Raw genomic sequence first — 25,675 nt, 5'->3', positions numbered from 1 at the left:
TCCAACAATACTGATAGTGATTGAACTGCTATGTTTTGTTCTTTTATTGGGGCATCAGTTTCGCACAGCTTTTCCCCCAAAGAGGTTGTTGTTGAGACATGGAACGTCAGATAATTGTTCATATACATCTTCTCTAATTATACTGGTTCTAAGCCATGCCATACAACTCACTCCTATGGATACAGCAAATGTATGTGCTGTTGTATCAAAGGATTCATACACCGATTGTAGCAGATGTCAGACAGCTTCATCCAAATTGTAGAATGAAATAGGGGAAAATCTGTTCTCCTGTTTCCAAGCGAATATTGGATTTTAAATTTTGGACACATCATAATGTATTGTACTATATAGAACAGATGTTGTGTGATTCCTCGCCATAAAACATGGTGCCCTGGAATGCAGAGTTGCTTACCAGTAACAGATGTTCTCAGAGGACTGTAGAATGTCAGTCCTCACACATGGGTGACATCATCAGATGGAGTCTGGCACAGAAACTTATGTCAAAGTTTCTAGAACTTTGACAGCATCATTGAGCATGCTCACGTGTGGAAACCACAGTCTTATATTATAGAATTAAGAGAGTAATAAATAAAAATGAGAAAACCCACATAGTGGAAACCCAACTCCGTGGGGTGGTGGGAAGGTTCCATGAGGACTGACATACTGCTGTTCCTGGAGAACCCCTGTTATAGATAAGCAACTCTATTTTCTCTGAGACTAGCAAGATGGCAGTCCTCACACATGGTGAATCCCTAGCTACAGGTTGACACCCAACATATAAAAGGGGACCAACAACACACCAAAATAAGTGCCAACAGTCACAACTAGCTGTGTTGGTAACAAGGAGGGAAGCAGCCTGAAAAAAAGAACGGGCCCTATGCGGGAATAAAGTTGGGGGTTCTACATTTCAAATAGTTCCGAAGGACAGATTGGCCAAACTACTGTTGTACTGCCATCCCTATCTGGATGGTAATGTTGATGTAAATGAGTGGATAGTATTCCAAGTCGCAGCCCTACAGATCTCCTCCATGAGAACTGCTTGCAGGTGGGACGACAGACACTGCATGGCTCAAACAGAATGAGCCTTGACATGGCCCCCAAGATGCAGTCCTGCCTGGGCACAACAGAAGGAGATGCAGTCTGCTAGCCAACTGGAGAGAGTCTGCTTAACAACTGCGATCCCCCAACCTTTTTGATCAAAAGAAACAAGAAGTGGGCTGGATGTTGGCAGGACGATGGACTGGTTAAGATGGAAGTCCGACACCACTGTAGGCAGGAACTTAGGGTGTGTATGTAGAACTGTCCTGTCATTGAAAAAACTTAGTGTAAGGTGAATAAGTCACTAAAGCCCTGCAAGCTTGCTGATCCTGTGTGCTGAAAAGGACCGCCACCAAAATATGACATTCTAGATCATGTACTTCAGGTCACAGGAGCACAGAGCTCAAAGCAGCTTTCATCAGCTCAGTCAATACCATGTTGAGGTCCTAAAACCCAGTGAGAGTCCTTAGCAGAGGCTTCACTGAAGCAGGACTCACATGAAACATACAACTATAGGCTGTACAGAGATGGACTTACCATCTACACCACAGTGATATGCATCAATCGCACTCAGATGAATTCTAACAGAGTTGGTCTTCAAACCAGCTTCCAAAAGGTGTAGAAGGTAGTCAAGCAGTTTTTATGGGGAGCAGGAGAAAGAACCTAGGGCCTTCTACTCACACCATATGGAAAACCTCATCCACTTCAGTCTGTTGGACTTTCTAGTACAAGGTTTTCTGGAAGCCACCAGGACCAGAGTTGGATTCCAAGAGATCGAGGAGTTGCAATATCAATCTCAACATCCAGGCTGTGAGCAATAGGGCCTAAAGGGTGGGATGGCGCAACCTGTCTCGATCTTGGTTGAGGAGATCTCGGAAAGTCTCCAGCCTGATCGGTTTCTGGATGGACACCTAATGGAGGCGTGGAAACCAAACCTGTTTCGGCCAATGTGGGTCTATGAGTCCCTTTGTCCTCATGAAGCTTCAAGAGAGAGTCTTTGCTACCAGTGAAGCTGAAGGATACACATACAGAAGACCATTGCCCCAATGACGGGCAAAGGCATCTGAGACTGGTTTGCCATACGTCTTGTACAGGGAACAGAACTGAGGAACCCTCCTGTTTCCAAGATGCTGTGAAGAGATCCAAGTCCGGGCTTTCCCAGAGGTATAAGATACGACTCACAACCCCTTAGTCCGGAGACCATTCGCGGGGTCTGCTCTGTATCGCCATCTTCATTCTAGCCAGATATGTGGCCCTGTGCACCATCATGTGGGAATGGGTCCATGATCAGATCTAGACCACTTGGTGACATACCACATGGTTACTTGTATCAGCACAATTTTGTCGGACAGCCAATCTCTGAAAGCCCACATTGCGTACTTTATTATCCGGTGTGCCAGGAAATTGATTTGGCAGAGATGTTCCTGGATGGACCATAAACGCTGGGTGCTGTGTCCATCTACATGAGCTCTCCAGCCCAGGGTGGATGTATCAGTGGTAAGGATGACTTTGGAAGGACACCCCCATTCCAGATCTGAGATGTGCTGCCAGCAGGACAAAGAGGTTTGGAAGGACGGTGTAATTCGATGCGATCCTGGAGTTCCTGAGTGGCTTGGCACCACTATGTCCTTAAGATCCATTGGGCTTTTCACATATGAAAGCATGACAAGGGAGTGACATGTACTGTAGCAGCAATGTGGCCCACTAGCCTCAACATGTGCCACGCTGATGCCTGCTGGCTCTTGAATTCCTGCCACGATGTTCATCAGATTGATGGCCCGTTGCCAGGGCACAAAGGCCTTGGACTGAGCCTTGTCTAGCAGGGCTCCAATGAAGTCTAATTATGGTGATGCTGAGATTTATTTATTTATTTATTTATTTATTTAAATGATTTATATACCTGAGGTTCCTGTATAATATACATATCACCCCGGTTCACAAGGAACAGTAACTGTCGCTACATTTAGCGGTTTACATAGAACAGAATAAGAATAAAACAGATGGTACTTGGGTAGTTGACAACAAACCCTAATAACTTCAGCACCCAGACGGTCGAGCGTATGGACTCTTTGGCCCTCGCTCGAGAGGTGCTTTTGACCAGCCAATCATCCAGATACAGAAAAACAAATTCCCAGACTACAGAGGTGCATCACCACCACGGCTATGGCTTTTCGTGAAGACACATGGGGCTGACGCGAGCCCAAATGGCAGATCACGATACTGGAAGTGCTGCTTTCCCACCACGAATTGGAGATACTTCCTTTGACCTGGGAAGATCTCTATTTAGGTATAGATGTCTTTTAGATCGAGGGAGCATAGCCAGTCCCCTTTTTGGAAGAAGGGTGATCAAGGTGCCCAGGGAAAACATCTTTAACTTTTCTCTTTTGATGAACTTGTTCAAGGACCTTACGTCTAGGATTAGACAGTCCTCCTGTTTTCTTTGGTATCAGGAAATACCGGGAGTAAAATGCCCTCCTGCTTTGCCCTAGTGGGATGGGCTTGACCGCCCTGGCAGTTGAGAGAGGAGAGCTTTCCTACTAATATCTTCTGATGTGCTACCGGGCCCCAAAATGGGCTTGAGGGCAATTTGGCAAGACACCCCAAAGGTTTAATTTGTACCCCTCACTAACAAAGGAAAGAACTCACTGGTCTGAGGTTATACTAGGCCACCCATTTGCAAAGAACCGTAGCCTTCCCCTGACTGGCAGGCCCGTAACTCTAGATACGGGCAACCTGGCTATGATTCCTGTGATCCAGCCAAAACGCTGTTCCCAGAGTTGACTGAGGCGCCAGCTGGGGCTTCAGGGCTCTCTGTTGTCTTACGTGGCTACGAGAGGCCTGGTGTTGGTGAACGGAGTGAGGGAGCAGAGGAGAGCACCTCTGAGTGGAAGAAGGACTTCTTGGGCCCAAACCTCAACACCACCCTGGCTGAGGAGGATGGGTCCTAAGATCAAGTGGAGAGCTGTTGGAGTGCTGCATGGTGATCCCTGATATGGGCCACAGTGACCTTCACTTTATCTCTGAAGAGATTCTTCCCCATACATGGCTCCTGCACCTCCAGTCTGAGATCTGAGGCCCACAACATAAGAGTCTGCAGGCGCCGATGCCATTTTGAAAACATTGTAGGTCGAACAGACTCCCGTGCTTTATGCACTTCATACCCTTATATACCAACAACTGGAGGATGTCTTGCTGTGCTAAGGCAGTTGCATGGCAATCCACTGAACTTACTTCAGGATGTCACGCATGTACTGGCTCATGTAGAGCTGGTGGGCTGCTATGTGGGCAATGAACATAACTCTCTGGAACACCTTCCTCGCTTTCTGATCCTTCCCCAGGGGTACTAAAGAATGGGTCTGAGAGTGCTTGGCCTTCTTAAGAGCGGATTTGACGACCATTAATTCACAGGGCAGCTAAAATTGGAGAGCCTTTTGGACGAGATAAACTGTTTCCGCCTTCCTGTTAATGGGAAGCATCATGAGGGGGGTGTTCCCACATCCTCATCAGGAACTCCACACAGATCTCGTGCACTGTGACTGCCATAATCTCCTTTGGAGGCTCCACATACTGGAGGATATCTAGCTTTTTGTGCCTGGAATCCTCTTCTGTCTGTAACTGAAATGAGATGGCCTCTGCCATCACCAGACAAATGTAGTGGGGAGATCTTCTGTTGGAAACTTCCTTTGCTCTTCTGGAAGAAATGGTTTTGAAGAGAGACCATTCAAAGCATCATCAGAAACAAAGGAATCACCACCCCCAGGGTCCATAAATGTCCTCATCTCCTCTATCACTGACTGGTGACAGAGCCCTGGGCGCTTGGCCCCTGCTCAAAAGTGAAGGCACTGGGTTCTACTGGCCATTTTAGTCTGGGCCCCGGTAACTTCCCCAGCACTGGGAGAGCTTCCTCTTCCAAAGAACCAGGGATGAGCACTGGATCGGCTGGTGGTGATGGTGTCCCACAGAGCGTTGACGCCGCCCTGGGAACAGACACTGGGGACAGGATCAGTAAAATGCCAATAAGTGCGTTCAAGGATTCCAGCAGTGGCTTGCGTAATGACAGTGCCGGTGTCGTCTGTGCTCTAACGCCAAAGTCACGCATCGCTTTCTCCATGGCCTGCTGCACGCGCATCTCAAGTTCCTTCTAAAAAATTGCTGATGCCTAAATGCATAATTTTACTTCCATGTAGTGAGGGTGTGACCTGGGGGGGGGGGGGCGGGCAGGAGACTGTAAGTTTCGCCTAGGGCGCCTAACAACCTTGCACTGGCCCTGTTTGAGATGAACATAATTTGGCCATATAAGGATTTAAAGCTGCTGATGGTTTTCTTTGAGACCATCAGGAAGCTTCCAGAAGTTCCTTTCAGAATTTTTTTTTTTTTTTTTTTTTAAAGGTGAGAACAAGGTAACACTGAAAGGTTGTGGGTTATTGAAAATAGCGAGGAATCTAAAAGGACTAAAGAGAAAAGAATTTCATGAGAGAGAGAGAAAGAAGCCACCCATGCAACGCTCGCACAGGAACTCCTGCACATGCTCAGTAGCTTGGAGACAGTTTGTTCAGTGCCACCTAATGTCACCCATAGATCAAGCTAATTCACAGCCCTGCTTATCAACAGAAAAATGAGATCTCCACCTTCATGACAACATGAAAAGCTCAGGGTAGAAAAAAATGTGAGTATTCTGCCAAGACAAAGGACTTCTATGTATGACTCACAGCATGCCTGCTGCTTCCAGGAAAATAATGAGACATATTACTAGCAGGTACTCTTTGTTCTCTGCAAGATTGCTTTTCTTTGGAGAGGGTATCCTTGAAACTCACACTCTTTCCTGATGTAGTTTTCCTTGAGCATTGCCTCCAAGAACACATAGTCACTGAAGGGAGAGCGCTCCAGTATCACGCCTTGTCCTACAGTGGGGACACAGAAAATATCTTCTGAACCCTGGACAAACAAGTCAGCAACAGCATGTCTTTATTAACCACACTGCAAAGTGATACCTTATTATAAATACATTCATACAGGCCTACACATCATAAATTAGACATCTGACAATCACAGGGCAGCATTTGGGAAAATTCTAATCTTTCCTACCATATCAGGAGATGTTTTTATGCTATAAAGGAGTTTTTGCGAGACTCATAACAGACACCAGGAGATCCATTATTTAGTAAGCTATTTAGTGGACAGGTTATTCGGCTAAAGTTAGTCAGATAGCCTGCCCTATATATTCAACAGGAAAAATGTCCCACCCCATTACGTTCATATTGGCCCCAATAAACCAAACCATGCAAACTCTACCAAACACCCCCATACTGTAAAATTTGTTGGGAGGGGGGCATGGGGCTGTTTATGCTACCCTAACTTCCTGCTTCCCCATTTGGTGATCTTTGTAATCCAAGGTTCCCCTGCCAGCCCCTCTACCCACCACATTCATAATACTTGTTCTCTACCCCTGCCCCCCAGGACCACCAAAATCCCTGTTGAGAGCAAGGGAGCCTCTTTACCTGTTTCCAGCGCTATTCTATAACAAGCGCCGGGTGCAGGTAAGAGGTTACCTCACTTCTGGCAGAGTTTCTGGTGATCCAGGGTAGGGGGATATTAATGTGACTGTGGGTGGGGAGGGATACCAGCAGGGAGCTTTGGATTATAAAAAAAATCATCAAAACAGAGAAGCAGCAGCAGATTGGAAGCAATCTGAGACAGCCCCCTCCCCCCCCACTCACTGCCAACAAATTTTACGATATGGGGGAATTTGCTGGGGTTTGCACAGCTTGGCCCACTGGATCCAATGTGAATATAATGGCGTGAGGGGTGGGCACTGGGCTGTTGGCCCGCAAATTACTTAAAAAAAATGTTTAGATTAACAAAACAAGCATCATTCCAGATGGAAAGTGAATACTGCTTAACTAGTAACAGATGTTCCGAGGACAGCAAAATTCCAATCCTCAGCTGAGGGATGTCATCTAATGGAGCCCAGATCAGTGAAATTGTACTTCATAGCTTCAAGAAGCTTTTGCTTTGCTACACTGCATGCGAGCATGCTATTAATCTATTTTATGCCATATAGACAATGTGTGGAGCCCCCTTCAAACATACTGAAACTGACTCCAAGGAAAGATGGGCAGGTTCTGTGAGAACCTATAAACTACTGTCCTCTGACACTTGTTACAGGCAAGCAACTTTCACTTTCTCTAAAATGAGCAAGATGTGAAGTCCTTACAGCTGGGGAATTCTGAGCAACAAGCTGCCTTTTTTGAAAGAGAGAAAAATACAATAAGTAAAACAATGCTAACTGGCAAAACTATTTTTGTTAGCAAGAAACCATTTTATCTTTTTCCCCTTTGAAGACAGCATGGAAATAACTTTCTGGGCATGGTGTAATCAGTAGCACAGGAAGGGATAATCAAGCCAAGCACTACTAAATTCTAGTTACACATAATACTGTAGCACAGCTTACCTGGTCCTCATTCCAGCACAGCTCACCTAGTTCCTGTTTGGCTAAGTTTAACAGTCTAATTTAATATAATTTTATTCTGTATTTGTCCCCAATATTTGTTGCTTATTTCTGTTTATTCCCTCCCACCCTCCCCATCTCCCCCCCACCCTTAGAGTGTTTCCTTCTTAAATATTTCTTCTAAGGACTTAGGATAATTGAATAATATAGGACTGAAGTACCAAACTCTCAACTTGCTTATTAGTCATTCTTAGCAAAATGTCCTTTATTCAGTGCAATAATTGTAGTGTTTATGCTCCAAGGCCTATCATTTGAAGAATTAAGGGTTGTCTAATTTGCTTTCAACTTTCTGCCATGAATAAGGAGCTAATGTACCTGAACGATATTATACAAGATTCAAATATCCTCCCCCTCCTTACAACATCCAGAATCTCTCTCCCAACTTATTTTTTAATTTATTTAAACAATTTTGTATACCGTCATTCATATAAATACATCATAACGGTTAACAAAAAAGTAAACATAGAAACACAAGGTATACATCGAGTATTATAAATACAATAAAATTCTTACATTAAAAGGGGAAATGGAGACAATTTTCTAGAAAGGCATAAAATAAGATTACAGAGGATACAGAAACCCAGATATAAATGCTTTACAGTGGGCTCCGATAGAACAAAACCTGTGACTCAGACACCCAGTTTCCCCATCTTTGAAGCATCCTGAATATCCGTCCCCACTCCCACAGAGAAATCAGACATCCAGGATTCAGAATCTAGGAATAGATTACAAAGGGCTCTGGTAGAATAAGGTCTGTGATGAAGAGAAATCCACTCTACCCGCTGTTACCCTTACATAATGCATTTTCTGCATTGGAAAATGAAGAAGTCCAAGTAACATAATATGAAATGTTATCTGGAAGGAAACAGTCACCCTATGCACCCAGAAACCTTTCAAAAGCAAGACCGATGCCTTGGAAAGAAGATTTATTCAATAGAACAGAACCCGCCTGACTCTGGCCGAGTTTCGCCCTTATGGCTGCATCAGGGGCTCTTGAAATTGAATGATATCTAGAGTATTACTCAGGCACAATGTGTAATTTCTGGAGGTATCCACTGGTTAGATTATTTTCTGGTTAAATGTAAGAATGACTTTGAGGTCATATCATGGTAAGTAGTCCTCAAAGTGGTTTTCTATCCGCGTTAGTAGTGCAATGGTGTACTTCATACACTGGCAACTTTCACCAAAAAGAAATTTGTAGTCAGCTTCAAGTTCCTCAAGAACAGGACCACAATTTTGTTCCATCAATAACAAAATGTTATCTGGAAGGGAAACCAGTCACCCAAGGCACCCAGAAACCTTTCAACATGATCAAATATCAAAAGAAAGCTGCTTCTACTGGGAGATTCATTCATCAGAGGAACCAACTTAGGAACTCTTTTGATGGGGACACAACAGTTCAATGCCATCCTGGATCTTCAGCTAACAGAAATGCAAACCAGGTGGTCAACACAATTATAGAAGAAAGAGCTTTGATATCAATGTTATCATCCATCTGGGGACTAATGACTTTGCTAGGAACAATGCCCATGAAGTACAGAAAGGCTTCCAAAATCTAGGAAAATATATTATACCCATGGCAAAGACTATTGCCTTTTCAAAAGTATTACCTGTTCATGGAAAGGGAAAGGAAAGGTTAGACCATATAGATAATTTCAATGTCTGGCTCAAAATCTGGTGTAAGGAATGTGGTTTTGGATACATTGAAGGCTGGGGCCATGTATGGAGCAATAAAATATTTTATGGTAAGAATGGTCTACATTTGTCTATGGCAAGAAAGAGGATACCAAGTGAAAAATTCAGAGCATACATTCTCAGCATTTAAACTAGGGAGTGGGGGTAGCAGGAGATGGCCAGTAAATTTGGCAGGTCACCCCAAGCAAAACAGGAAGAGGGAAGAGAAAATAAAAGCAATAAGTTCAAAAAGCAGAAAAGGCGACTATGAAGAGCAGCTGGAAAGCTATGACTACAAATGCTCGTAGTCTGAGTAACAAAATCCCAGACTTACAGGCAGACTTGGACACTGCTGCTGTTACGGAGACATGGTTCACTGATTCTAGAGATTCGGATATGCCATCCCAGGCTATAACTTGTTAAGAAAGAACAGAAAAGGGGGAGGAGTAGCTCTTTATGTCAAAAACAATATCCAAGCAACTTAATTGAAAGGGACGTCCTTAAAAAAAAATAAAAAAAGGATGGTGCTTCAAATTTTAGAGGCATGATCTACAGGCTATCAACTCAAACAGAAGAACTGGACAGAGAACTCATCGAAGACATTCAAAAAGTGGGAAAGAAGAGTAAAGTGCTGCTCGTAGGAGATTTTAATCATAAGAACATAAGAAATTGCCATGCTGGGTCAGACCAAGGGTCCATCAAGCCCAGCATCCTGTTTCTAACAGAGGCCAAACCAGGCCACAAGAACCTGGAAATTACCTAAACACTAAGAAGATCCCATGCTACTGATGCAATTAATAGCAGTGGCTATTCCCTAAGTAAACTTGATTAATAGCCGTTAATGTACTTCTCCTCCAAGAACTTATCCAAACCTTTTTTGAACCCAGCTACACTGACTGCACTAACCACATCCTCTGGCAACAAATTCCAGAGCTTTATTGTGCGTTGAGTGAAAAAGAATTTTCTCCGATTAATCTTAAATGTGCTACTTGCTAACTTCATGGAATGCCCCATAGTCCTTCTATTATTCGAAAGTGTAAATAACCGATTCACATCTACTCGTTCAAGACCTCTCATGATCTTAAAGACCCCTATCATGTCCCCCCTCAGCCGCCTCTTCTCCAAGTTGAACAGCCCTAACCTCTTCAGCTTTTCCTCATAGGGGAGCTGTTCCATCTCCTTTATCATTTTGGTTGCCCTTCTCTGTATCTTCTCCATCGCAACTATATCTTTTTTGAGATGTGGCGACCAGAATTGTACACAGTATTCAAGGTACGGTCTTCACCATGGAGCGATATAGAGGCATTATGACATTTTCCATTTTATTAACCATTCCCTTCCTAATAATTCCTAACATTCTATTTGCTTTTTTCACTGCTGCAGCACACTGAGCTGACGATTTTAAAGTATTATCCACTATGATGCTTAGATCTTTTTCCTGTGTGGTAGCTCCTAATATGGAACCTAACATTGTGTAAGTACAGTAAGGGTTAATTTTCCCTATATGCAACACCTTGCACTTGTCCACATTAAATTTCATCTGCCATTTGGATGCCCAATCTTCCAGTCTTGCAAGGTCCTCCTGTAATATATCACAGTCCACTTGTGATTTAACTACTCTGAATAATTTTGTATCCTCTGCAAATTTGATTACCTCACTCGTCATATTCCTTTCCAGATCATTTACATATATATTGAAAAGCACCGGTCCAAGTACAGATCCTCAGGGAACGGTGCTTTTCAATATATATATAAATGATCTGGAAAGGAATACGACGAGCGAGGTTATCAAATTTGCAGAGGATACAAAATTATTCAGAGTAGTTAAATCACAAGCGGATTGTGGATTGGAATATCTGTCTGTGGAAGCTATGAGAAGCAGAGAGATAGTGGATGCCCTTCAAGGAGTTCTGCTCAAACAAATGGTAATGGAACCCACAAAAGAGGATGTGATACACAATCTGGTGCTCAGCAATGATGATAATGTCTCTAATGTTCGGATAGGGGCTCACCTGAGCACCACTGAACATCAGATGTTATGATTCGATTTTGCAAACAGGATAGAGAGAAGTTACACAAAACCCGAGTTTTGAATATCACAAATACAAACTTTGTCAAAATGGGGACATACCTGGAAAAAGAGCTGGAAGACTGGGAGAAAATGGGTGAGGTGGAACAACAATGGGCCAAGATAAAAGGAGCTATTACAAATGCAAAAAATGTTTATGCTAGAAAAGTCAACAAGAAAATGAAACTGATCTGGTTTTCTAAGGAGGTGGCTGAAAAAATAAAGGCAAAAAGACAGCTTTCAAGAAGTATAAAGGATCCCAAAAAGGGAACACAAGGAAGAATATCTGTTAAAACTGAGGGAAACGAAGAAAGAAAGAAGGAAAACAGAAGGTCAGGTGGAAGAAAGGATGGCTAGAGAGGTAAAGCGAGGAGACAACATTTTCCAGATATAATCAGTGAAAGAAGGGAGGCCAGAAGTGGTACCATGAAATTGAAAGGTGACAAGGAGCAATGTGTGGAGAGAAACAAGGAAATGGCAAAAATATTAAACAAATACTTCAGTTCGGTATTCACTAAAAACGACTCTGGAGAAGGACTGTTGCTGGCTAACAAGACTGTAGATAGGGATGGAGTAGACAAAACTCTGTTTATAGAAGAGAATATATGGGAGGAGCTAGGAAAACTGAAAAAGGACAAGGCCATCCATGGGGCGGATGAGATACACCCCAGGAAACTGAGAAAGCTTAGAGATGTGCTGGCTGGTGCACTGCAGGAACTGTTCAATAGATCCCTGGAATTGGGAGTGGTGCCACAGGATTGGAGAAGAGTGGTGGTGGTCCCACTTCACAAGAGTAGTAGCAGAGAGGAGGCTAGAAACTACAGGCTGGTTAGCCTCACCTTAGTGGTGTGAAAATTAATAGAAACGCTGCTGAAGGAAAGGATAGTGAACTATCTAAAATCCAGTGGGTTGCTGGACCCAAGGCAGTATGGATTCATCAGAGGAAGGTCCTATCAGACAAATCTGATTGACTTTTTTTGATTGGGCTTGAAGAAGAGTGCTTGATGTGATCTAGTTCAGCAAAGCTTTTGATAAGGTCCCACATAGGAAGCTTGTGAATAAAATGAGAAGCTTGGGAGTGAGCGCCAAGGTGGAGGCGTGGATTACAAACTGGTTGACTGATAGAAGACAGCATGTAATAGTAAATGGAACCTACTCTGAAGAGAGAATGGTGTTAAGTGGATGGGTTGGCGCAACATATTCCACAAAGATGGAGCTGTAATAGCTAAAAGTAGATTGGCAAATTGCTTCCAATCTAAATTTATGTTAATGGAGGAATAGACAGCAGATCTGGTTGGGATGAATAAAGTATGTGAGGAGGGCAATACAGGGTCAGCAGATATGCTAGAGCAGACAACTCTTAGGAAAACACGCTCCTGGGGATACTTGGCAATAATGATCATAAAGCTATCACATTTGCTATAATCACTGTAGAAAAAATATTAAGTACAACAACGGCAGCAGTATTCAACTTCAAAACGGGACGGTGATAAAATGAGAAAAGTATTCAGGTAGAAACTAAAAGAGGCAGTTACAAGGGTTGTCAACAGCTGTTCCCTAAAGGCTTGAGGTTGGAAATGAAGAAATGAGTACATGGGGGAAAATCTGTATGAAGCGAAAGTTACTACTCTTAACAGAAAACATGGGAATTACAAACCTTTAACAGTTAGCCTTAATGCTTTTAAAGCAATTGCAACATTGCTCTTTCAGATGACAGCCAACCCTGGGTCCCAACTTTTATGGTGCGGGGTACTGATATATAGATATTAGGGGAAAAGCACAGAACTGCTTCTATGGCTAAAAAGCAAAGCGTGTTCAAGCGTCATTGCCAATTACCATGAAGGCTGCTCACCCCAAAAAATATTGCTAGCAGTACTTATGTTATGGGTTTGATAGTTGCTTGATTTTGATTGTAAATATTACTACCTTTAACATAAGGCTTAGGGGTAACCTACATAGAGTGGCAGTTACTACCCTTAATAGAAACATGAGGGTAACATGTACAGTGACACTTGCTACTGTAGATTGTAAGCCCTCTGGGGATAGGAAAATACCTATAGTACACCTGAATGTAAACCGATGTGATATGTCAGATTGAATGTCAGTATATAAAAAATAAATAAATAAAATAAGAAACTTGCTGGGCAGATTGAATGGAGCACTTCAGTGCTTGGATGTTCCACCCTCACTTTAAACTTAATATGGCCAAGATGGAACTCATCAATCTTTCCTTCCAAACCTAATTCCCTCCTTCACTGTGGATATCATCATCCTCCTAAATTGCCTCAGACAGTAATGTCAGCATCATGTTCAACTTCTCTCTCTCCTTCCCTGCATACACATACAATACTACTAAAATGGGTCACTTCTTTATCCATTCCTTTATCCAAAATCCATTCCTTTCTTCCTGAACACACTATCAAAACCCTTATGTACTCTGTCATTGTTCGTCACTTAGGACTACTGTAACCTACTCCTCACAGAACTCCCACTGAACCATCTAGCCCCACTACAGTTTACTCAAAATTCAGTCACTTATCTTCATTCAATGTTGTAGCACAGTGTAACCCTCCACTCAGGTGACTACATTGGCACCTCATCCACTTTCATATACAGTTCCAGCTTCTTCTTCACACCTACAAACACATTCACTCTGCAGCTCATTACTTCTCTCTTAGCTCCCCCTATACTTCTCTTTGTGAACTCTATTCATCAGGCAAACTGCTGTTACTTGTGTCCTCTACTGACAACTCCATACCTTGCTACACTGCATGCCTAGCCATTTTGAAATTCTGCCAAAAAATATCTTTGAGCCTGTGTTTGTTTTAAACCTTGGCTCTCAACAAAAGCCTTGCAGAATTTAACCATGTATTTTCTAAAGCCTGAGCCCACCACACAGCCAATGAGACACAACAAATTCTATAAACCTGTGCTCAGCAGGTGTTCCAAGGCATCAGAGTACTGAAGAATCCTCATATTGTACATCCAAAGCTGCAAGCGGTAGGAGTTCCCATCGGCACTCTTAGGATCGTTGTAAAACTTCTCCAGGCTGCAGTAGCCACTGAACTTAGAGTCCAGAATTGTTCCGTCACCAGTGATCCTATCCAAGAAATGCTCATCCGGTTCTGGGAAGTGTCGCAGACCTTGGCACATAAAGATTCAGAGAAGGAAATTTAGTTTATTCAGGTTTGGCCTACGTGTTCAAATCACAGAGCTTACATTATTTTTAAAGTTAATTTCTAGGTATGCACGCAGTCAGATGGTTTCCTTTATTATTTCCAAAATACCAAAACCATATCACAGTATCCATTCTCTCTCAGCAAAATATTGTGGCTGTACTAGTCCAGTGAAATATGTAGAAATAAGAAACAAGACTGTTATCTTTTCACTGGTCTAACTCAATCAATCAATCTGACTAGCTTTCAAACACTGTCTCTCTCAAGAGGATACATCCTATCCAAGCTACCAACATCACTGGTGGAGCCTAGTATATTAAAACTAGAGCAGGAAAAAACCCCGTCCATAGGATAATCAGAGAAACACCAGTTTGTCCCCTTATGGTGGTGCAAAATTCGTTTCTGGAAAGAATAGAATAAACCAATTAGAAACTTCTTTTAACAACCAAGACAAAGTAAAAAAAAAAACTTGGGCCTCTTGTCACAGCTAGGCCCAAGCACTAGAGAGGGCTTCTATGTCAGGGGCCTCAGCTGAGAAGCCACCAACACAACCAAGGTTAGGGGCTCAGCCTAGTCACAAAAGTTGTTGGGGCCCAGGACAAAAATATTCTGCCACATGGAACTGCTCCCTGTGGCAAGGATCTGTACTAGTGCGTAGCGATAGAAAGGGAAGGTAGTGCTTAAAGGAAGTAGAAAAAACAAGAGGAGGTAGTGATAGTACAAAGAAAAAGCCAACAGAACACAAAACGTATACAAGTAAATTTTAAAAGGAGTGCGCTTGAGCCCATAAACGCACATTATTGGGCACGTGAGCAAAAATACGCTCAATTTTATATCATGCGTACAAGTACACGTGTACTATTTCAAATATCTCTACAACATGTATTGTGTTGGAGCCTTTATGCGCATAAGTGAAAGAGTGTGTGCCTCTTTTAGAGAGACAATCTGACACTCTATATCTCCCACTGTAAGAGGGGTACTTTCAATGCAGGGTAGGTTTTTTTTTTTGGGGGGGGGGGCGGGGGGAGTGGGGGAGGTAATGTTACAAGGGTCTACACAGACCCTTGCACCCCAGGCAGACCAATGTAATACCACCTGCCCTTAAACCCACCCTGAGTTGAAAGTGCCCTCTTACAGCAGGAGCTATATAGTGTGCCAGGCTGTCTCTTTAAAAGAGGCACTCTCTCTCTCCCCTCAGTATTGAGGATCCCTCTGGCCCAAAATCTCCAGACTTGTACCTCATCAGGACCAGTAGTAAAGTTTCGTAGGTAACATGGCATGCGTTGCCATGATCAGCACTGCAAAATTTGGGGGTTATGCACATACGTCTTGGCCCCACCCTGGAATGCCTATTCCCCGCCCCTCTTCTGCCTGCTTATTCTTGACACGTGAACAGGTATGAACATGCGTACTTCCTGGCTTCTTAAAATTTGCGTTGCTCGCGCAGAGTCCACATGCGCGTTTATGGGGCCACGTTTGTGCAAGCAAAGCTTTTAAAATCTACCTGATAAGTCAGATAAATCAAGAGGTTGAAAGGTCAACCGCTCAACATCCAGGCAGTGAGAGCCAAGGAACTGACACTGAGATGGCACAACCTGCCCTGATCCTGAGTGATGAGCTCTGGGGAAGTCCTCAGCCTGATTGGCTCCCTGAAAGACATCTCCCTGAGGAGTGAAAACTAAATCTGTCTTGGCCAAAAGGGGGCTATGAGAATCATGGTTCCCTGGTTCTTTCTTGGCTTCAAATAAGTGTTTTTGACACTAGCAGTAAGGTATCCAAGGCTAGTTTGCCCTACGCATATTTTCTGGAACAGAAGGGCAGAACTTTCCTGTTCAGAGGACCCAAACATTCACTGTGGGATGCCCCACTGACAGGAAATCTGGCTTACTATCCCCCAGTCTAGGGACCAATCATGTGGTTCCAGGATCAACAATCTGTCCAACAGGACATTCTCCACATTTGACAGATACACTGACCTGAGAACCATCCTCAGAGATGACCCAATCCCACAGCTGGCCACTCTCCTGACACAGGAATTATAATCCCATGCCTCCCTGCCTGTTGATGTAAAACATCACAACCTGTCTGGCTGTTTGAACTACTTTGCTGGCCAAATGATCCCTGAAAGCCTTCAGCATGTACCAGATTGCCCTTAGCTCCAGGACGTTTGATGAAGCTTTTCCCAAGCGGACAAAAACCCTGGGTACAGAACCCCACTTCTTGAACTCCCCAACCCAGGTTGGACACATCCATGGTGAGGACAATTTGGACTGGAGAAATTTGGAAAGGTATACCCTTCGTCAGATTGGAATTGTCCTGCATCCAGGACAGGGAGTCCCTGAACAGCTTTGTGACATGGATGCTGTCCCGCAGATCCTAAGTGGCCTGCAGCCACCAAGATTTGAGGGTGCACTGGGCTCTTTTCATGTGGAGACATGCCAAGGAGTGACATGTAAACTGGACCAAAATGCCCAACATCCTCAACATGTCGTTTGACGATGTCTGCTGACTCAGCTGAACCCTTTCCACTGTGGATATCAAGATGATGGCTCTCCATTGAGGAAAAAAGGCTCTTGCCTGAGTTGTGTCTAACAGAGCTCCAACATTTCAGTTGGAGTTTAACAGATTCAAGTGGGGCTTGGGATAGTTGCAATGATGAACTCTAGTAACTCCAACACTAGGATGGTCTTGTACATTGATTCTGTGGCATCCGCCTGTGATGTGTTCTTGACACAGCCCAGATAGAGATACATATGCACCCCCTGCTTGCATAAGTGTGCCACTACCACAGTAAGGCTTTGGTGAAGACACATGGGGCTGATACTAAGACAAACGGCAATATGCAGTATTGGAGGCAATGGTTTCCCACAACAAATCTGAAATATTTCCTGTGAAGGGAGAATTTATCTATGTGGGAATAAACATCCTTGAGATCAAGAAAGCATAGCTAATTTCCTTTTTAAAGAAAAAATATGGCAATGTCCAGGGAAACCATCTTGAACTTTTCTTTTTTTTAGAAATGTGTTTAAGGTCCTTAGGTCTAAGATGGGACACAGTCCTCTTGTTTTCTTTGGGATCAGGAAATACTTGATGTAGAATCCCTGCCCTTTCCCCCTTGGTGGAACAGGTTCAGCCTCCCTGATCTCAAAAAGGGAGGAGAGTGTGGAAAGCTACTGGGAGTTAGTTAAAGTGGACCGGAAGAACTTTGTACATGCAGTTGGGATACTGGAACAAAGCAATCACCAATGAATAAATGTGGATCAATAAATATTGCATAGCTTAGTACAGAATCATTAGGTATGGTACTACAGCATGATATCTCTTTCTTTTCCTTAGCCTGTTCAGTAGTAACAAACTGAGATAACAAGCATCTGTTTTTTTCTGTCTGAAAAGATCCAGTGCTTGAAACTGTCATAAGATGCCTCCTACTTGGGTATAAATCTTGCTGAAATTGTAAGTTCTAATTAGAACTGGCCTTGCAAAACCTAAATTAGAGCCAGAAAGGATAGTATAAAGTTAACTGTAATTAACAGTTTACTTCAAAATCAGAGAAAGAGCACCGTTAACCATTTCTTGCTGTTTCTCCGGGCTTGTGTTCCTCATTGTTTTCGCAGATATGTTGACTCACAACAGGGGGACCTCTCTTTATAAAATCTTTATCCTATTTGTATAAATCTTTATCTTATTTTATTATTGTAATGCTGTTTGCTTTTACTGATATTCATTGTAATACTATTTGTCTTTACTAATTTTTACCATATTTTATAATATTTAGTAAACCAAGTATTTGCTTAAATCTGTGTTGTCTGTTCTGTGACATTATATACCTTTTTCATACTTTCACATAAGCTGCAATCAATATCAATGTGTTTTTTTTATGATCAGACTGCAAGGGAAAAACCACCATTCTTAGATCCCACTACAGAGAGCTCCTTTTGAAGTAGTCCCTGATGTGGCAAGTGACCCCAACTGGGGGTCCAGTTTGGTGGGAGGCACTATAAATTCCACTCTTATGATACTGAGGACCCACATGTCTGAAGTTACACTGGGCCAAACTGATTACATAAAACTTCAGTCTGCCTCCGACAGGCTGTTGCAGATACAGGGATTCAGGCTATGCTCGCTATGATCAAGTCAAAATCTACTGCTGCCTTGGACAGGCTCACAGGGCCTCTAGGGTTTCTGACTGAGGGAATGGAAAGCAGCACTTCCTTGATTGTAAAACCTGCATCTTCTGCCCTACCCTAACATACCTCCTGGAAGTAGAAGGCAGGTCTGGAGTGGTAGTAGAGAGCTGCCTTAGCATTGCACATGGATCTCTACCACCATTGCTTTTACCTCATCTCCAAAGACATTTTCTCTAGAACATGGCACACCTACAAAAAAATTCACTGGATCTCTGGTCAGAAGTCTGAGCTAGGCAAGTCTGTGAGCACCAATTCCCACAGAAAAGGATTCAATGCCATTTTGAAATAAAGGTCGAGTGGGCCATGTGTTTTAGCACTCCATTCCCTTATCTCCTAGTGACCGAAGGCATCTTGCTGCTTTTGAGATCCATAAAGAGCTGGTAGGAAGCTGTGCGGGCATTTAGCATAGATCCCTGAAAAATAATTTTCTCCCAAGTGTGTTTAGGATATGAGACTCCTTCCCCAGGGGCATTGAGTCCTCTGTCTCTTGGCCCTTTTGAAAGTGGTTTCAACCATCACAGATTGGTGTGATAACTCTCTCTTTTCAAATCCGGAATCCTTCTAGATGAGATAAATCATGTCCTTCTACCTGTTAATGGGAGCAACAGAGAAGGGGTTTTCCCACATTTTTATCTGTATCTCCTGAAGGATTTCATGGACTGGGTCTGCCACAGCCTCCTTAGGGGAGGATGGAGGATGTCCAGCATCTTGGTTCTGTTTTCAAATTCTGACAGCAAAAATAAATGGAATGGTCTCCACCATTCTCTGAATAAATCTAGAGAAGAGAAGGTACTCAGGTGGTGACTTCCTTCTCTCCAGGGGAGGAAATTGTTCATAAGGAAAACCTGTTGACGCCTCCTCTTTAGGAGGTATCATCTGCTCTATAGCCATACCACCATGACAACTCAGAGTCAGACCCCCAACTGGTAGGCAGTGGTGATGACACCAACAGTACCCAATCCGCAGTCAAAGCCTTTGAGAGGGGTACACTTGGCTGCTTTGGCCTGAAACCCAAGGAACTCTAGTAAAGTTTATTTCCCCAATGGGCTGGGGATCCCCATTGGGGCCACAGACATTGATCCTGATTACCCTCTAGGAATCAGCATCAGCACTGATACTGGTGGAAAGCCACCGGGCAGCTGAATGGACTTGAGCAACAGCTTGACTTTGGCTTTAGTCAGCCCTGATGTTCTTGTTGCCGGAGCACTGAGGTCTTGCTCAGCCTTGTCCAAGGCCTGCTGAATCTTCTTGTCCAACTACTCCTCAAATACAGCTGATGCCAACATCAACTGGGAGGCAGGAGAGTTCACCATGTCTTCCTGGAAACCAAGAGGTGTATCAGTGGCAGACCACCTGGACTCTTAAAAACTAGCACAGATCCCAGGCCCTTAGTGAAGATGAACTCTCTTCACCACAGGATTACTTCAGGGGGGGGGGGGTGTTTGCAGCTGCAATTGGACTGTCATCACTCCTGGCAACAACAGAGGTCAGTGCCAGTGCTTCATTCGATGAAGGTTTTGAAGATACACAACCCTTTGCCTTTTTCGATTGGGAAGATCCAGGCAAGGGTTGGGGTGGGGGGGGGGGGGCTCTACTAACTCTCAACACTGAGGGGAACTAAGTGCTCCCCTGATTCCAGTGCATACTCCTTAACTGGTGCAGCTCCATGGTCCTTCAATGCTGACACTGGTGGATCGAACTGCTTCTACATCAGTCCCAGTCAAGACTGACATCATTTCAGCTCAGGGTTACAAACAGGTGACAAATCTGGATGTCATGTAATGCTTGCAGGCACAGGATACATCATGAGAATAGTGATAGACATAATCCTAGCGCACCAATGGTTGACCTGAAAAGAAGGGAGACAAAGTTGAATTCAATGGCAGCAAAGGAACAGATGCCCGTCAGGCACCAATGCTGTGAAAGCTTAGCACAGAGAGGGAAATAAAACTTACAAAAATGACCAAAAATATCTACCTAAGGAAACTACTGGAAGACAGATACAAGACCACGGGGCACCACAATGAATGACCCTGCAATCCAAAAACAGAAGCCTAGAAGCAGAAGAGTAAAGAACCATGACTGGTGGTGCTTTGCAGAAGAAAAGAGACTAAAGAGGGCCACCGCATGCTGGGCATGCTCAGTGAGGCAGTCAAAGTTCTAGAAACTCTGACATGAAAGTTTCAGGCTGGCCTCCTTTGGCTGATGTCGCCACTTGTGAGAACTGACATCCTGCTTGTCCTTGGAGAATAAGAAAATACTTCCAAAACAACAAATAAAATAACTCCTCAAAGAGAGAAGACAAATAAAAAAATTCTCTAACTCCTAAGTATATTTACAACCCTGATCTGAGAAACAGCCATATTTGTTGAAAACTTAACAAATATAAATATCTGCTGTAACGCTTTGCTTTTTCTTTTCTTTGTTCTGGAAATTTTCTCTTGTGCCTATGGATCTCCAACTCAATTGGAAGCAGCTTATTTAGATTATAGCACCATGGGCCTACATTCACAACTAACTGAGGTATTGTATTTGCCATGATTTCATATGTTTTCCTAAGTCACTTAACCCAACCATCATAGAGATGGTCTTCAGACAGGATTAGAACCATGGCTCCCTTCAGGCTACGGTTGCACCCCAATTTTTGCGGGCCCCTTTTTGTTTTCCCCTACCATTCTGGCATTGCCCTACTCATCCTGCTTGTTCTGCCATTACCCAGCCCTATGCCTCCCAACACCACCAAGATGTACATCCTTGCTACTCCTGTCAGGCCTCATGGTCCCAGTCCTCCTCTGCCCTAGCCTTGCTGCTTCCTAAAGAATCTCAGGCATCAAGATGAACGTTCTAGGGGTCATGACAATTTGGTATTCAAGATTTGTCCAGCCTTGGTGTAGAGATTATGTGAGATCAAGGCAAGTACAGACCCTGAGGCAATTCACTGATCTGTCTTCTCACTATCATGCACCCTAATATATCTGTAGACACCAGGAAGAAAGCTTTTTCTTATTTAGGCCTTCATTTGTGGAATTCAATGCCTAAGGAATAGTGGATGATGAAGAAAGCAGAGTTGCTTACCTGTAACAGGTGCTCTCCGAGGACAGCAGGATGTTAGTCCTCACACATGGGTAACATTATCAGATAGAGCCCAGCAAGGAACTTTGATCTCAAAGAATCTAGAACTTTCAAACATGCCCTTCTGAACATATGCAGCTATAGTCATCACTCTGCCCCCTAGGCAGAGTCCCTAGTCCATAACATAGCCAATACATGGAGAAACCAATTCCCAGGGGAGGTGGTTGGGTTTTGTGAGGACTAACACCCTGCTGTCCTCGAAGAACACCTGTTACAGGAAAGCAATTCTGATTTCTCTGAGGGCAAGCAGGATATTAGTTCTCACACATGGGTGAATCCCAAGCTACAGGCTGTCCGAGCAGGACAAGCAAGAATCCGCACTGTGCTGAAAGCACCACTTCTCTCCCCTTTCGCCTGTATGCAGCCAACCCAGAAAGGAGTCTATGCAGAAAAAGGTGGGTTCTGAAAAGAGAAAACCATAGAAAAGACTGAGACACAAAACCCCGATGCGTAGCAGAGGTGCCTAAGGCATGGGAGTGATGTGAGTGTCAGCAAGAAACATATTCCACATAACAGAAAACATTACAAGCAGGGTTTTGGATCAGTAAACCGTGACGACAGTAGATCTAGAACCTCCTGGATACAGGAAAAAGTCTAGAGATGTAAACAAGAGAATGAATGACTCTTGAACGAAAACCGCACCGTTTCCTTCAATGTTTCAAGACTACCGAAAAACCAACTGGGCCCAGAGAACTCCCCAGAAAGAAACAGTGGTCCACTAACATCCAAAGGACAGAATGTCTCTGCAGAAGTTTGCCCATGCTTGGCTAATAGGCAGAAAACCCAAGCAACGCTTGGAAGAACAATCAGCAACAACAGCAGGGTCTGTGACAGACCCTACATACCAAAGCACCAGACAAAGCTGACCAGCAGGACAGCATCAAGAGTTTCAAGGGATGAAAGGAAATCCTTGAATGGGATCGCTAGCCCAAACCCCTGCAAAGGGAGATATGTTAGGCTTGAAACTCAACCACACTGCACTCTGTCAGAGGCAGGGATATCCATCCTATCTACAGGATAGTTCAGGTGAGCAGGAAGACCCTTTGGGCAACCTAGTAAAGTGAGAAAAGCTAAAGGCAGAATTGGCCAAAGCTTGGCAAAAATATAGGAGAAAAGTGGTGTATTTTTTCCCTGTTGGTATACAGTAAGATATACCACGAATGCCTTAGCTTTTTCTCTCCTGCCCCCTACATTTCAACTGGAAGTCAAAGGGAGCGAGAACACAAGGAGGCAGACTGCTGGACTGCCGAGGTAAGCACAAATCGCTAGGCCATATAACTCAACCCCAAGCGAATAACTCGCTGCTGATTCCAGTAGGGAGATACCCACAGAGAGAGCCCTCAGCCTGCTTGGAACAGCTAAAGCTAAGAGCGAATTCCACAGGGAAGAAATCCAGAAACACTCCACTAAGAGAGGAAGCTGGGGTACTGCAAGTGCAAACCCCTATCAAGCAGGATTTCTTCACTGGCCCGGAAACCCTAGAAGTACCAGGGCAGGACAAGAGTGATCTTGGAACAGATTGCCCTGAACCTGGCTTAGGTATTAATACCTCAGCCACGATAGCATAAACTTCCCCCAAGGAAGCACACAGTTCAGTAAATAGAGCAATCATTGCATGAATCAGGACTCCCCTGCTGCAAACAGGATTATCCTTAAAATGGGGAACTATAGCTTGCAAGCCACTGCAAGATAAGAGCAGCACTTCTGCTGTAAGGTCCTTTGTCCCCCAACTCCCTCAGCCATGGATATGGTGATAGAATAAAAGGCAAACTCACCAATTAGATGGATTAGAACCCTCCTCACTGAGGTAAGTTCCCGCAGGTGAGAATGACTGGCAATTGTGGTCCTTATCATAAAAACACCTATTGAGCTCAGTAGGTATCAAAGGTGACTCCTGGACAAGAGAAACCTATAATCTTCACTGGGGAGCTACTCTGGAAAGGATCCCTCGGAGAATAGACCTGCTGTGCCTTAGGACAACCTAAGGCGAGCACTACCTCTTGACCGGCTCTGCATCCCATGAGTAACCAAGAGCGACCGCCAGTCAAAAGCTGTGACACGCCTTCCCTGGGAATCGGAGAAAGAGGGTCACCCCTTACAAGGCTGGACAACCAGGCGTCCAAGGGAGATACTTAAGAGTTGCCCTGGAACCCAGTCGAATCCCCCCTTCCTGAAGGGACAGGAAAGCAAAACAGGAATTGAAGCCTCCTGATCCTGAAAAATCTGTCAACTCGAGTTGAGACAAGATCACTGATCGCTGAGATTCAGAAGCGAACAGTCTGCCAGTGGGAGCCATCCTCAGAAGGGGAAGTTCACCACAGTAATCATCGAAGAGGCCCCAGCAAAAATGGTCAGATGACTGCTGCTGCCGTCCCCTGGCCCTGGCCTACAAGGAGATGCACAGATTCAAAGAATCGAGACTCCCATTTAGTGATAAGCCTGCCACGGACAGAGCCCCAGGGGATTCCCCACAAAGGGGATTTTTGACATGGAAGGAGTCAAAAGACATATTCCTCTTCTAAGGAAGGAGAAGACCCCGACACTACCCTCCTAGTGTCTACTCCCCTTGGGATTCGACCAGGAACGCCGTCCTAGGTCAGTCCTGTGGCTGCAGTGCACAACCTGGTGTACTCACCACAAGGGAAACACACACATACCCAATACAGTAGGGGGCCACTGGAGAATGGAGCCCTCTGCTGTAAAAGCACATTGACCAGTACTCAGTGTTACCCCATCCTATGGATAGTGGCACACTTATGACCTCACTCACCGTACTTGTGGGTAGAATCCCATGGCACAGCAAGGACCGAACACCACTTACTAGAGTCTGTGGCTGCATGCTGCCAAAAGGCAAATCTCAAAGTGTGTGATGACGCCTTCCTTGACAATGCTCCCCAGAACTTTGTGGCACAGAACTGAAGTGACGGCAGAACACTGACATGGCTGAGACCTGCGCAGACAGGGAGAATGCCACCTGCCATCGCCTGAGGTGCTTGGAATAGATGCTTTTGCTGAATCCAACCGCGCATCCTGCACTCCACTGTCGCAGTAACTCCCAGTGGAGTGCATAGAAACAGTGTGATGACGGCATCCCTAGTACCACTGGGGGCTCTGGGTATGGTATGGTGGTGGGTGGCATTCTATGACGTCACCCCCTCCAGTACTTGCTAACGCTCCAAGAGGCTGGACAAAGCCCTTGAACTGCATCGGGAATAGCACACCACAGTTTTCCTCATGGAACGACAACAGCGAAGTCCATGGCGATCAATAGTACCCATGGAGCTCTACAGTCGTTTCCTGCGGCATCCAACCACAACCACTGGTGCCCACAGTGGTGACGGCGTCTGTAGGGCCATAGCGCTTTCATGCTCACCGATGGATCGCATCAATGGCATAAAACGACGCTTTACACAGGGCTTCACCAGCGTTTGAACGAAATTTGATCAGTTCGATGGTATATAGCTCCATCCCCAGCACCACAGGCGCCCTTGGACTTCAACAGGCCAGCAGCACCAATAGAGACCCCAATGCCCAAAGGCATCGATGGACCGGTGGTACCAAGAATACCAGGGGCACCTGCAGGCAGAGGCTCTGCAGCCCAGACATGCCCCATTTTTACCCAGAAGAACCAATGACTGCTAGCGCTATCAACTGTTCCCCTCGGCTCACTTATTTATTTATTTTTATTTATTTATTTTTAATTTTTATAGACCGAAGTTCTTGTAGGAACTACAAATCAATCCGGTTTACATACAACTTTTAAATGCCCAAAAAGAGTAGGGGGCTTTACATAGAACAATTGAACAATAAAACAGGTAACAATAGAACACTAACAATAATGATGGAACAAATAGAATAGATAACCAATTAAACATAGTAATAGAGTAATAAA

At 44.2% G+C, this 25,675-nt stretch overlaps 1 protein-coding gene across 1 annotated transcript in view; it reads right to left on the bottom strand.

Moving 5' to 3' along the window:
- Window positions 1–25,675, bottom strand: part of NDUFA10 (NADH:ubiquinone oxidoreductase subunit A10) — a 126,886-nt gene that overhangs the window by 79,596 nt on the left and 21,615 nt on the right. The window contains exons 3-4 of the mRNA XM_029606492.1: window positions 14,216–14,431; window positions 5,853–5,939 (exon numbers count right to left, since the gene is read on the bottom strand). Coding sequence (XP_029462352.1) covers window positions 5,853–5,939; window positions 14,216–14,431 — 303 coding nt within the window. The remainder of the gene's footprint in view (window positions 1–5,852; window positions 5,940–14,215; window positions 14,432–25,675) is intronic.

The sequence above is a fragment of the Rhinatrema bivittatum genome, chromosome 6 (assembly GCF_901001135.1).
Source record: "Rhinatrema bivittatum chromosome 6, aRhiBiv1.1, whole genome shotgun sequence".
In the NCBI taxonomy this organism is placed as follows: Eukaryota; Metazoa; Chordata; class Amphibia; order Gymnophiona; family Rhinatrematidae; genus Rhinatrema; species Rhinatrema bivittatum.
This window is presented reverse-complemented; position numbering and strand designations above follow the sequence as displayed.